The sequence below is a fragment of the Glycine soja genome, chromosome 19, assembly GCF_004193775.1.
Source record: "Glycine soja cultivar W05 chromosome 19, ASM419377v2, whole genome shotgun sequence".
Taxonomy (NCBI): Eukaryota; Viridiplantae; Streptophyta; class Magnoliopsida; order Fabales; family Fabaceae; genus Glycine; species Glycine soja.
This window is the reverse complement of record NC_041020.1, coordinates 37630039-37644111: the sequence shown is the minus strand read 5'-3', so window position 1 is coordinate 37644111 and position 14073 is coordinate 37630039. Positions and strand designations below refer to the sequence as shown.

The 14073-nt window shown below is 33.9% G+C and overlaps 2 protein-coding genes across 2 annotated transcripts; both read left to right on the top strand.

The window, feature by feature from the left end:
- Nucleotides 1-2838: 2838 nt before the first annotated feature.
- On the top strand, nt 2839-7001 carry LOC114398164 (GDSL esterase/lipase At3g26430-like). The gene is made up of 5 exons (XM_028360323.1): nt 2839-3329; nt 5010-5222; nt 5417-5586; nt 6089-6359; nt 6448-7001. Exons 1-5 carry the CDS (start codon nt 3077-3079, stop codon nt 6708-6710), a joined length of 1170 nt encoding a protein of 389 aa, XP_028216124.1. The 5' UTR covers nt 2839-3076; the 3' UTR covers nt 6711-7001.
- A 2546-nt stretch (nt 7002-9547) lies between these two features.
- Nucleotides 9548-11238, top strand: LOC114400108 (presenilin-like protein At1g08700). The gene has a single exon (XM_028362389.1). It carries the CDS (start codon nt 9753-9755, stop codon nt 11004-11006), a length of 1254 nt encoding a protein of 417 aa, XP_028218190.1. The 5' UTR covers nt 9548-9752; the 3' UTR covers nt 11007-11238.
- The last annotated feature ends 2835 nt before the right edge of the window (nt 11239-14073 follow it).

The following is a 14073-nucleotide window of genomic DNA, read 5'->3' as shown; positions in this document are numbered from 1 at the left end:
TTTATGTAGATGCTATCTCCAACATCTAAGTGTGTTTTGAGAAGGAACATCACTCATGCTTTTGCGGTGAAGCGGTCTCGAGCTTCATGCTGCAGCAAGTGTACCGGAGAAACAAACATGCACCAAGAGGCATGCATTAATTTAATGGGTTTCAAAAACAACTGATTTTGTAATCTTTAATAAAATTTTAATGAATAGTAGAATATTTTAAAGTGTATTAGCCAGTGTCTTGGGAATAATAAATTTAACTACTACACATTCTTCATCTAACAAGGCTGGGAAATGCATGCATTCTTTCACCTGAAAAAAGTGGTAGCTCATTTGATGAATCTGATTAATTTTTATGAGCTGTAAGCCTGTAATCCTTTATTTAACCAGATAATCATTACACTAATAATACATTTTTAATTAAAGTTGTAGAAAATGGAGCATGATTTTTTTTGTACATTGTAATATGTCGTACACATGTATATCAATATAAGTTCAACTCGAATTCCTTGATAAACATCCCAACTAGTCAAATACTCTAATTATAGTGGTTACCCATAAAAAAATATCAATAACTGGGGCCTCCATATACACCATCATTAAAAGACTAAGAACTTGTCTCGACAACATTATCGTAAACTATACATTCCCAAACATAAATCAAAACATGAGTAACATCTCAAGAATGATGCGCATACCTCCAGTAAGGGAAACATGCATAGACATGTAAAAGGCGAGAAATATATCTGAAGATATACCTGATAAAAAAGACAAGAAAATAAATGATTTATTTAAAATAAGAAAAAGATTAATACGGACTTAAAATATCATTATAAAGAAAAAAGAAAAAGAAACTATGTTTATACATGTATTCTTAGTTAATTGTCAGACTATATATTTTTATGCAAGTTAATTATACTACAACTATACCTTTGACTATATAATTTATAAAATTTTGCGATATATCTCTCATGATGTAGTTTTATTGGAGCTTGTAGGCCTATGATTTTCTTCATCAATGGATTCCTTTGCTTCTTGGAAGATGAATGACACCGGAATGGAGAAGGAAGAGAGAGAGGAGACGCCACTTCAAGGAGAAGATGAGTCTATAAGAAGTTCACCACCATAGGAGGCCATGGATAACAGCTTGGAGGAAGAAAGAGATGAATGAAGGGAGAGAAAGAGAAGAACACAAAATTTTATACTCTAAAAGAGCTCTGAAATCTGAAGTTTAATTTTCAAATGATCAAAGTCGAAAAAATGCACACATATGACTCCTATTTATAGCCTAAGTGTCACAAAATTGGAGGAAAATTTAAATTTCAATTCAAATATTCACTTAGTGCATGTGAAATTACAAAACTACCCCTAATACAAAAACTAATCTAGGTGCCGCAAAATACAAGCACTGAAAAATCTTATATTTCTAAGATATCCTACCTACATTATGGAATCCTAAATACAAGGACCAAATATAATAACATCCTAGTCTCATATGTACAAAGATAATTGGACCCAACTTTGGTCCATGGACTCAGAAATCTATCCTAAGGTTCATGAGAATCCTAGGGCTTTCTTCAGCAGATCTAACCCAATCCTCTTGGTGTCTTTTGCTCATGGCTCTAGTGACTAATCCCTTTCTAGGAAGGATTGCATCAATATAAAGGTGAAACACACATATATTTATGGTCATGCATGCTCTCTTAAGGCAGAGATGTAACTCCACTGCATGTCAATGTTGTAACTTTTTTTTTCTTCTTCTAAGTTTCACATCCACACCCTCCGACTTCGTTATATCTGGCAAGGTTTACATATGTAAAAGGCAAAACTTACTTAGTTTTTAATGTGTTCTTTCACTGTATTTTGTTTTACCTTTTGTAGAGACAAAACATGGTACATAACAAAATAAAAAATAATATGGTAAGTTGTTGACAAGTGACAAAAAAATCTCAAATTAGTAATTTTTTAAAAGCATTTTTAATAAATATTTTTAATTTGTTTTGCCTTAACTGGTAAACAAGATGAGAAAGAGAACAATAATATATTAAAATTTGGACATATTTAATCTTCATAACTTTTGCACACCAAATCTTTAAGATGAATTCACCTAGATCATTCAAAAGAACAGAATAAAAGAAACATATTACCATCTAACAATCCGTATCAAAATATAACCCTTTATGAGTTTGAGTAATAATGTGTTCGTATATTATAAAGTCAATCAATATGTATTGCTTTTTTTTTATTATATTTTTTCTCTCATATATAGTATGTCCTTAACATACCTACATTTCTTCCTCTTGTCTCTCGTTATTTTTCTAACTATTAAGCAAGCTAGGTTGGAGTGTCATAGACAATTTGAAAATTTTCTTAGATCCCTTCAGTGTCTTGTCTACAGCAGGAGAGATAAAAAAAGAAGAAAAATAAATTATTAATATAATTAGTAATGTAATATGACAAGAGTAGGAAAAAAAATAAATGATAAATATTAATAAAGTATATGTTTAAAGACTAAAAAAAAGTGATAAATATAAGAAACTTAAATGAAATTGTAAAAAAAATCTAAGAATTTTTCTAAATTTCAAGATATAACATGATAATAAAAAGTTATTGGTATAACCGATTCAACACTTAACTTTCTTAACCAAGATTTGGATTCAATTTTCGATTTGAACATAAAATCATAACCCGGGTATTATATTATTCTAAAATAGATTAACCCCTTTGATGAGAGAGATTAATTATATGACAAATAAGAAATCTTACTACCTTCTTCTAATAAGAGGAAAGAAAAACTAAGGGATAGTATAAGATACAATTTTAGAAACTAGCCTTTTACTTATTAGAGTTTTCAAAGGAAAACACAAGAGTCCTTTTCCCAATCGCACGCGCCTCCTCTCAAGTCTCAAATAATAGATAGACTCTAAGCAATGATGTTAACACTTCACCCCTTTTGGGCTGTTTAGTAACATCATTCCATACATTTCTCTCTAGGCCCTACCTTTGTGTCCGCTACTCTCTCTACCCCTTCCTTTTTTCTCACCCTTTTGAAATTTGAGCAGTAGCACTGTTGCTACACAACAACATCATGAACATGAACATGAACACTAAGAGCAGGTTGATCACCCTTTGGGTTGTGCTCTATTTTTGTTCCATCACAAACTCACTAGCTGCTTCAAAGCAGTGCCATTTCCCTGCCATCTTCAACTTTGGTGACTCCAATTCAGACACTGGAGGTCTCTCTGCTGCCTTTGGACAAGCTGGTCCTCCTCATGGAGAGTCCTACTTCCATCACCCTGCTGGCCGTTACTGTGATGGCCGTCTCATTGTTGATTTCTTAGGTACTTTCATTCTTTTCATTTTTCTCTCAACCCTTTTCTTCTCTCTATGCTTTACTTCATTATCTGCCTCAATTAGCTCTATTGTGCACTTTCTATTTGCTTTTTGTTACGTTTATCTTCATTATTATTCTCACAACCATAATTCAAAATCAGTTTATTTTGAGTGAGTCTATGTAGTTTGTAGAACAGGGATGGCATTAAGAAATGTATTTCATGGTTTTGAAAGTGATTGGTTTTTTTAATGATTGAGAATTTTGTAAACTAAGTATAATTAAGATCCTTTGTGAGTTAATTTACTTCTTCATTTTTGTTAAAGAATGTTCATTTATATTTTGTTGCCCAAATTAAGGGATCTAATTAGAAGAAATAATTTATTTTCTTTTGGATTTTATTTGGCTTTTGAAAATGTATCCACCGACAGATTCAGTGGGTGTTGTCATTATCCATAACAAACAAATTTGCTAAGCTCATCCCTGTCTGTGGGTACAGGCACCCTCAATCTCACCAAAGCATGGGAAAATATTGTTGTCTAGTCGTTTAAGATTTATTTTGCTTAAGGATTTGTTCCTTAAAAAGTAAAATATTATTCTTCACATTCTCATAGTACTCAAATTTTATAATTTACTTTGACGGATTTGCTTTAGATAGAATTGCAACGATAAGGGAACATGAAGCGTTAACTTTGTTATTTTAATGATACTTTATTTGATCATTAAAAAATTATTGTGAAAGATCATTACACGATATATACTTGAAAATTTTTAAGGTAATTTTTTAACCACTTAGTCATTTTTTATAGAATGCTGAAATAAGTTTTGGATAAGATCCTTAAATTATAATAATTGATGCAATACTTATTAAGATTGGTCTAATAATGAGAGGATTAGTTTGAGATCTTAAGTTTTATCTGATTTTTTTGCGTGTATAATAATAGTAGTAGTATGTATGCTGTTCAAACTCTTCATTATTAGACTGACTCTAATGAGTTTTATTTTTATTGTAAAAAAAATTGACTCTTCATTATTAGACTGACTCTTCTATTGTTATGAATGAAATGGCGTAATACATTTTCTGTCCAAAAAAGCTGCTCACTTTGTCAAATTATTGATTGCTGTTTAATTTATAGGAGCAGATTTAGAGAAAAAGAACATAATTTGTTTACAGAAAATGAAAACGTTGTTATTATTTCTTAAAATTATAGTAAGTGATGCAACTTACAAATACCCGTGAATGTTAAATCATTAAATGCATTGTAGCATGTGATAAATGGACCACACATTCTTCTAACAATTTTTGTTTGCCTTTTTGAGATTTTAAAAAGTAATTTTGTTTTTAAATACATCATCTGTAATTGTCACACAGTATGTTGTAAAGAAGTACATATAAAAAGACAGCTCTTATAAAAAATTTGGCCACTAACGGCGATCCAAAATGTAAATGATTCGATTAAGAAACTGAAACTCTGACAAAATCTTCCTTGTATTTTACAATTATATCTGTCAGCCAGCGATCAATCACAACAAAAAGTTAGCTTAACTTATTATTAAATTTTTCAAATTTTAATTTGATTCATGAGAATAGCACTTTTTTGTGTTAGTTTGCATGTCATTTCAATTAGAAGAAGTGTTAGTTTCCATGCTAATTAATTTGAACTTTCTTTTTCATATTGTGCATCAAAAGCCAAGAAGCTGGGGCTGCCTTATTTGAGTGCATTTCTTGATTCTGTTGGGTCAAATTATAGCCATGGAGCCAACTTTGCAACTGCTGGATCCACCATTAGACCCCAGAACACAACCCTTCATCAGACTGGTGGTTTCAGCCCTTTCTCTTTGGATGTTCAATTCAATCAATTCAGTGATTTCCAGCGCAGGACACAATTTTTTCACAACAAAGGTAATGCCAATGCATGAATCATGTTTTCCCTTAACATATATCTATTTATAATCTTCATGTGTCATAGAACTCTCTTCGGTTAATAAATTGCATCCAATTCGACCATATTGGAATCCAACAATAAGATATTAACATGTTAATAAATTCGGTCTATTTACCTCAAATAAGTGAGTCATGTATTTCACCCTTCTTAGGTGGAGTATATAAAACATTGTTACCGAAAGCAGAAGATTTTTCTCAAGCATTATACACGTTTGATATTGGTCAAAATGACTTGGCATCCGGTTACTTCCACAACATGTCCACGGATCAAGTTAAAGCTTATGTTCCAGATGTTTTGGCTCAATTCAAGAATGTAATCAAGGTAACCCATTTCAATTTTTCTGATATTTCCAGTTGCTAATATAGAGAAAAGGTTAAACTATTTGTTTCGTCTTTACATTTGTCCTCATTTTCAGTTTTTAGTGTCATACAATAAAAATGTTAGTTTTAGTCCATACACATGCATAAAAGTTACTGAAAACACATTCTAGCAATGCAAAACTGCTACAAGATTTTTCTGGCAGTGATAAATTGCTACAAAAAATGTCCAGGGATTAAAAAGTTCAAGTTTATAGTATAGGAACTAAAACTTAAAATGGGAACAACTACAACGACCAAATGAATAATTTTGCATATAAAAGGAAACCTTCTAGCATGTACATCACATTGCATTCATGTTTGTGTATCTGTTTGTTTCTTTTATAAGCAAATGTTGATTGTTAATTTATTAGTTTTTCTTAATGGGGAGATTCCGAGATTCAAAACTACAACCTCTCCCCTTTTACTACCAAGCCAACCTTATAACCCCTGTTTGGTATTGTTAGTATGTATATAATCATGGAGGAAGGTCATTTTGGGTTCACAACACGGGTCCCGTTGGTTGTTTACCATACATCATGGATCTTCACCCAGTAAAACCATCATTAGTGGACAAAGCAGGATGTGCAACCCCTTATAATGAAGTGGCCAAGTTCTTCAATAGTAAATTGAAAGAAGTTGTGGTTCAACTCAGAAAAGAACTTCCTTTGGCTGCCATCACTTATGTTGATGTTTACTCGGTGAAGTACTCTCTCATTAGTCAACCAAAGAAGCATGGTAATTAAACCCTTTGTTTTTGGTTTAGACTTGTTTGGTTTATGAGAATGTGTGGAAAAAAAAATGAGTTTGTGTTTGTTGAATGCAGGTTTTGAGGAGCCATTAAGAGCATGTTGTGGGCATGGTGGGAAGTACAACTACAATTTACACATTGGATGTGGTGCTAAGATTAAGGCTCATGGCAAGGAGATTCTGGTTGGAAAGCCATGCAAGGATCCGTCTGTTTGGGTTAATTGGGATGGTGTGCATTACACTCAGGCTGCTAACAAATGGGTGTTTGATCAGATTTTTGATGGTTCATTTTCTGATCCACCTATTCCTTTGAACATGGCTTGTCATAAGCATCTTTAAAAGAAAGGGTGCTAAAACCTTTGTCCTCTTCTCTCTGTATCTTCCCTCCTAATTTTGTGTTTCCTAGAAAATATTCTTTAGGAAAAAAGAAACAAAAATGTTCACACATCTTCTCTATTAATTTTGAGAAAAATCTCTAAGTTGATAGGGTCTTATTGGAGGAATAAAATTGAGAACAGAGGATTTGAGTCATGCATGGTGATGAGGAGTGAGTTCACACTTGTAATCTTCACTGATTGCGGAGGTTTCCTTTCTTTTTTACTGAATAATAGAGCTTGAATTGTTTGCTTATGCTCTTCTTTCTATTTCCTTTTTAGTTATTCCGCCAGGCAAGATGTTGATACTTTTTTTCTTCCTTTCTTGAATACATTGAATTGTTTTTTGAAAAAAGTGCAGTCCAATTTACCGTACTATGTTAGGTTACTTCTTCAATAATTAAGTTTACTTTTCCCTTGATAAAGCAAGAGTTATACAAATTTATTTGCAAAAGCAGTGATAAAAGTTATATTCGTTAATTTTTTTTAGTTTAAAAGTTGGTTTGACTAAATACGTTTTTTTAATAATTTTTTAAGTATTTTTTTAGTGTTTTTTGAAATGATACTTTAATTAATGTTTTTTAAATTTTCTTCCGTTGTAACACTAGCTTTTAGTTATTACTTTTTATTTTTTTTATTTTTATCCTTAATATATTTATTTAATTTTTTCATTACCTTTTTTAAATAAATTATAATTTTATTATTTTTATGTCATTTTATATTTTTTAATTACTTTAACGGATAGTTTTACCGAATATTTATAATTTAATAAGTTAGTTTTTTTTAGTCCTTAGTTATCAACTTTCAACCTTTAGCTATCAATTAACTTTTCAATTTTCAGTTAATTTTATTGAATATAAACAAAAACAACATCTAGTATCTAACTATGCAAGAGTTAGATGCTGCTTCACTGGCTACTTCAAATGTAACGTCGATGCTGCTCTCTTCAATCATCAACAATGCTTTGGAATTGATATGTGTATACGTGATGAGCGTGGGCAATTCATCAAGGCAAAAACTGCACTACACAATGGCATTCCTGAACCGAGAGAGGCTGAAGCATGGGGTCTAATGCAGGTGTTGATTTGGCGCAGCTGCGGGAAGAGGATGCTAATAATACAATTTTTGAGCTTGATTCTAAATCTGTAGTGGATAGCTTTCTAAAACTTGAAAAGGGATCTACAAAAGTTCATTTGATCGTATTGAAATGTAGATAAACTCTTTCAAATATTCGAAACTAAATGGGTAGTTTTATTGGGAGACAAACAAATCTTTTTACTCATAGTCTAGCAAGAGTGTCAAGATTTATGCTAACAGCCAAAGTGTTCGATTATATTTCAAATTGTATCTCTTCTATTATTCGGAATAAAATGAAATAAGTTGTTTTCTATACAAAAAAATAAAAAATAAAAATCTAACCAAGAGGAAAAACATATAGAATTTAAAATAAGTCAAAAGTGTATATTCTATATCAGTCAATCAAGTTTTTTTTTTTTTTTGCAATTCAAATATAAGAGGACATAATAACAAATTTTATATTTTATATTTTGGTTTTTAATTTAATATTTTATTAAAAGCTAGACCATTTTATTCCTAGTGTTCCTAATTCAATCCCTAATTTCCTCAAGTCACAAGATCTGAAGCTGGCTCTAGAGGTAGATTCAAATTCTAATGGTAGCTACTAGTCAGCGCTCTATCTACTTCTACTCTTTGCTTCTTTCCTTTGAAAAATTTAATATAGAAATATCATACACTGTAGGAGGCAATTGCACGGTGGATGGTGGATGACTATGAAGTGGACTGCATGCCTAAGTTGAAAGAATAGAGTTGCTATGTGTAAGTAGTGAAAGACTGGTTTGTTTTGATACCATGACCATGATTTTCATGTTATATATGAAGCTTAGGATCTTGATAAAATTTTCATGTTTTTGATATCTTTTAATCCCGGTATCTCAATTCATCTTGTTATCCTTCTAATATTGTTATGTTAATATTTGAGAAAATCTTAACTGATTAATAATAATACAGTAACATGTTGAAATTCAAATTAAGTGACACGATACAGAAACGATGAATGTGTTTGTGATCATAAGAGACAACCAGAATTGAACACTACGATTCAGAGTTAGTTACACGTTCCAAGACTAGCATTCATATTTAGAAAATTTGGAATAAATTAGGAAAATTAAGTATAAAGTGGTATTTTTTAGTAAAACATTAAATTAAAAACTAAAATAAAAATATAAAATTTGCTATTAGGTACTCATATTACAATTCCACAAAAATAAATTAAACTTTATTGACTTATGTAATCATATGATCCACGTGATGTTATATTATTGAATTATACAAAATATATAGATTTATTTTAAATCAACTTAAAATATTTAGTGATTTGAAGAAATATTGGAGAAAAAAAGATTACTGTAGTATGAATGTAATTTTTTGTTTCAGAAATATAAATATATTTTTACTAATAGATATTAAGTTAGAAAAATTTAATATTATATTGTAAATCAAAATAAATAAATTGAAAAATAAAGCTATAATTTTTTCTACTCTTTAAAAATGATCAACACTCTTTTTTTTATGTACATTCTATATAGTAATTAATGAAAATATCATTTATTCATTTAAATTAAACATGCTTTTATTTTTTAATTTTTAACTGTAAGTTTTTAATCTCTATTTCTAGATTAAAAATTAATATTTTCCTAAGAAAATCTCAATCTGAATTCATTATTAAAATATAAAAATTGTCCCGTCCTTACAATTATTATAGACCAAATCTCCATGAGAAAGCTAGATTGGACAGTGAGTCAAAGAATAATCTCACAGCAAAAGTTTCTTCTTAAGATAACAAAAACAAAAAAAATTAGCAAGTGCTTACACTCTGCAATGGATGCATGACCCAAACACGGAAATGCAGAAAGTGGAGTTTGTTACTGTGGGGTTCCAGCGTTGAGAAAAACCTAATTAACGAACCAAAACCCTAAAATCTGGAAAAATGGAATCGAGCGTTCTGGAATGGCTGGGCGTGGAGATAATTGGCGTGATGAGCCCCGTCTCGATCTGCATGTTCCTTGTGGTCCTACTGGTGTACTCCCTCTCCTCGCCGTCCACCACCGCCACCACCATCGCCACCGCCGCCAACCTCGTCTACGCTGAGAACCCCTCCGACACCGCCGCGCAGAAGCTCGAGGGCGCGGTCCTCAACGCCGTCGTCTTCATCGTCTTCATCGCGCTCGCAACCTTCCTCCTCGTCCTCCTCTACTACTACAACTGCACCGCCTTCCTCCTCCACTACACGCGCTTCTCCACCTTCTTCGTCCTCGCCGCCATGGGCGGATCCATCCTCCTCTCCCTCCTGGAACGCTTCTCCGTCCCCCTCGACGCCGTCACCTCCTTTCTCCTCCTCTTCAACTTCGCCGTCGTCGGAGTCCTCTCCGTCTTTGCCGGCGGCGGCCTCCCGATCCTGCTCCGCCAGTGCTACACGGTCTGCCTCGGCATCATCGTTGCCGCGTGGTTCACCAAGCTTCCCGAGTGGACCACGTGGACGGTCCTCGTCGCGCTCGCGCTCTACGACCTGGTAGCCGTCCTCGCTCCCGGCGGCCCGCTCAAGCTCCTCGTCGAATTGGAGTCGAGCCGCAACGAGGAGCTCCCGGCGCTGGTCTACGAGGCACGGCCGACGGTGAATACGCGAAACCACGCCGCGGCGGTTGGGTTTATCGTCGCCGGGGTTTCGGATTCCGAAACTTCCAGAATTGAGCTTCAGGTAGTGTCTAGGGTTAATAGTAATAATAATAACAATTTGAGTAGTAACAATGATAATGGGGAGAATGGGATTAACGATGAATGGGAAAGGTCGCCGTTGGTTGGTGGAATGAGATTTGGTGAGGTTGTTGTTGATGAGGGAATGTCGCCACTTGTTGAGATGAGTGGTGTGGGGGAAAATGAGGAGGAAGGGGAAGGGGTGAGGAGGAAGATTGGTGAAAGAGGGATTAAGCTTGGACTTGGGGACTTTGTTTTCTACAGTGTTCTTGTGGGTAGAGCGGCTATGTATGATTTGATGACTGTGTATGCGTGCTACCTCGCCATTATTTCGGGGCTTGGCTGCACGCTCATTTTGTTGTCCATGTGCCGGAAGGCTCTGCCAGCCCTTCCGATTTCGATCGCATTGGGGGTTCTGTTCTACTTTTTGACAAGGCTGCTCATGGAGCCCTTCATTGTTGGGACTGCGACCAATTTGATGATGTTTTGAGAGGTAGGGTTTAGGAATGGCCTATAGATAAGGAATTTGTATATGGGGTGAAGAGGTGGACTTATACGGTTATACCCTTTTTTTTAGTAACATACTTGTTCTCATTGTCTGGTGTTTTTAACAGATACTGTTGTAACTGATGTTTGAAATGAAATGCAATTTAACCTCTTCCCTTCCCTTTGCTCTGGAGTCTGTAAATTCTAAAACTAAATGGATAGTTATCTTGATCAAATGTCTTCCTTGGACTTTTTGGCATATATGAGATGTGGAGAGGAAATTAGTGGTGGATGGCATTTGTTGAGTCTTTTGCTTCTACCTGAGTGTGTTTTCAGATTCTCCATATAAACTATAACCTTCAAGCTGTTTTCCTCTCATGTTTTTAATTATGGACATGAATTTTATCCATTTGAGGTTAACATATCTCTTACAAACTGAAAACAATTCACAAGACTGCTTCATCTATGTTGAAGTTGTTAACTTGAAGTATGAGGGTAGGGCCAACGGGTGATGTGGGTTTATGTATAGTTTGTTCGTGTAGATGAGCATGAACAGAGTTATCTGTATTTTGCATAATGCATACCACTTAACTTCATGGTTCATGCAATAATTTATAGGTGTATGGAGCATAACTAAGCATGTATTTATGCGTTCCTTGCTATTAGTCCTTTGCAGATTATAGACCAAAGCTTTATTTACAAAGATCTGATTGATTTAAGTATGGCAGCAGTAAATGGTGCCCTTCTTGTGCCATTAAATAATCTGTTTTGCTACTTTTATAGTACAAAATTGTTTACTTTGTTGAGAACAACTTTTTAGTGGACTGTGCCCTGCCCCCTTTTTAGTACAAAATTGCTAAGTTTCCCCTTAATTTAGACTTTCCAAGTTATTTCCCTTTTGAATGCTGTTTGCAAGAGTGAATACATAGGTATAAGTGGGTTGGATATGAAAGCACTCTTCTATTTTCTTTATTGCTAATAGATTGATCAGTTTCTTGGAATGTGGTTTTAATTGAGATTTGTTGGAAAATTGTTATGGCAATCATTGGGATTTTGGATAAGATATATATAGAATTGTGGGATGGTCTTCTCATGTTGTCTGTAAAATTCTGAAGTAATAACTTTTAATAATCATAAGGAACTGTATATATTAGGTTTCAGAGCTTTTGCTGATTTTGTGAGGAAATGCTAAAAGATTGGAATATGAATTTACTTTTGTTGTTTAGGGCAAAGCTCTGTCGAGTCTAATTTGATGGGAACACCTATTTTTATCTTTCATTTTCATTGGTATAATATGAACCTGACATTTGTATATTATTGTTATTGTTATTATACTTGAATGAAAAAGATAACTTGGATTTTTTATCTGATACAAAAAAATAGAATACCAAGTCTTCTCATATAGAAGAGAGAGGATATTAATCAGAGTTGGTTATCTACATCCTTTAAAACTAGTTAGTATCTACATTCATAACTAAAGTCCTATTATCTATTATCTAGGAGAGTTCAAAAACATTTTTATTTCCCCCTGGTCCCCCCCCCCCCCCCCCCCCCCGGACAGTCAACTTGCTCTTTTGTGAGGACATAGGGCATGCAGATCTGTCCATTTTTCTTTTTTCTCTATCTACTTCCAATTGATTCCATCATAGAGAACATGATTGTAAGCTATGGCGGTTGCTGACCTGTCTCTGTAGATTTTCGTAGGTGTAGAGTTGCTGACCCATAAAGTTTTAGTATTCATTCAATCCACATATCTCACATATTCCGTTGGCCATTGATCCACATTCTGTTTCTGCACTACTGTAACCACCACATTCTGTTTCATACTCCCACCCGATATGCATTGGTGTAGGCTTCTTTTTGCAAGTACCTGTACTTCTTATACAACAATCCTCTTCCTGGTGACCCTTTTAGATAGTTGAAAATTCTATAAGCAGCTTCAAAGTGTTTTGGTTCTGGTGTGTGCATGAATTGGCTTATCAAGCTTTCTGCAAAAGATAATCAAAATTCCACCAGCTTTGCATTTGTTGATAAACACCCATTGGAAACCTACTCTCTTATTTAATGCTAACTCAACTATTTCCTAAGTCCTGTTTTTTTTAGGAGCTTTCATTCCATCACTACCATTTTCTGATTCGGATGTGGAGCTTATCTCGGCACCAAACAGATTAGAAATTCTAGGGCCAAAGCTTTATGGTTACTTTACAGAATTTTGTAGGACATATATTTTGAAATGGAATGAAGAGCACAAGTCCTAACTCTTTCCTGATGCCTATAGGAGAGTCAACATCAGAAATAGAATTGAAAAGGTATTTGTAACTTGAACCATCTAGGGTTCAATATCTGGGGAATCTGATTGGTCTAGAGTTGGGATGACAGACTGCTTTTATTTTTCTTTGTTCCCCTTAAAGTGTAAACCAGGAGCCGTCAATCTGGTTGTGATACTACTCACCCGTGTTTGAGTTATCAATGTTTCGCACATTTTCTTCAATTTCTTGAACATTGGTTGCCTGATCAAAACTCGTGGAATGTATAAGATCAAAACTTAAAATTGTTACTTCTCCCTTTTTTGGCACCTGTGTTTCAGATTTTCTGATTACCTCCCAGCAGTCCAAGCATTTTCTGGCACACCCTGCCTCTCATGTCAGGTCTTTGCACTGTCAATTCCGTTTCACACAGCTTAGTCATTCCTTGATTTTTCTTACACTTAGCTATGCTTTTTTTCTTTTCTTTTCTTTTCTTGTCTTTTAGTTTTTTGTTGGTTAAGTGATAATGTGCACTTTGTGTGTGTGTCTTATGCTCCTTGACTTTGTTTGTTAACTATGTCATAGATTGATGATTATTGTGTCTCAATGAATTTCTTTACTAGTTACAAATTTATTTAATTTATTTTCTTTCTTTTTTGAGCATTTGTGTGCAATGTAAACTATTTATCTTGTATCCATAGTCTTCAGTATAGCCATCCCACTATATAATGACTTTGGGGCTGGCTGCTACGCGTTGCTATTTTGAATTGACAACTATGGTTCTTTCTCAAAGGCAATTTGAAATTTTCAATGTTAAAACAAAAT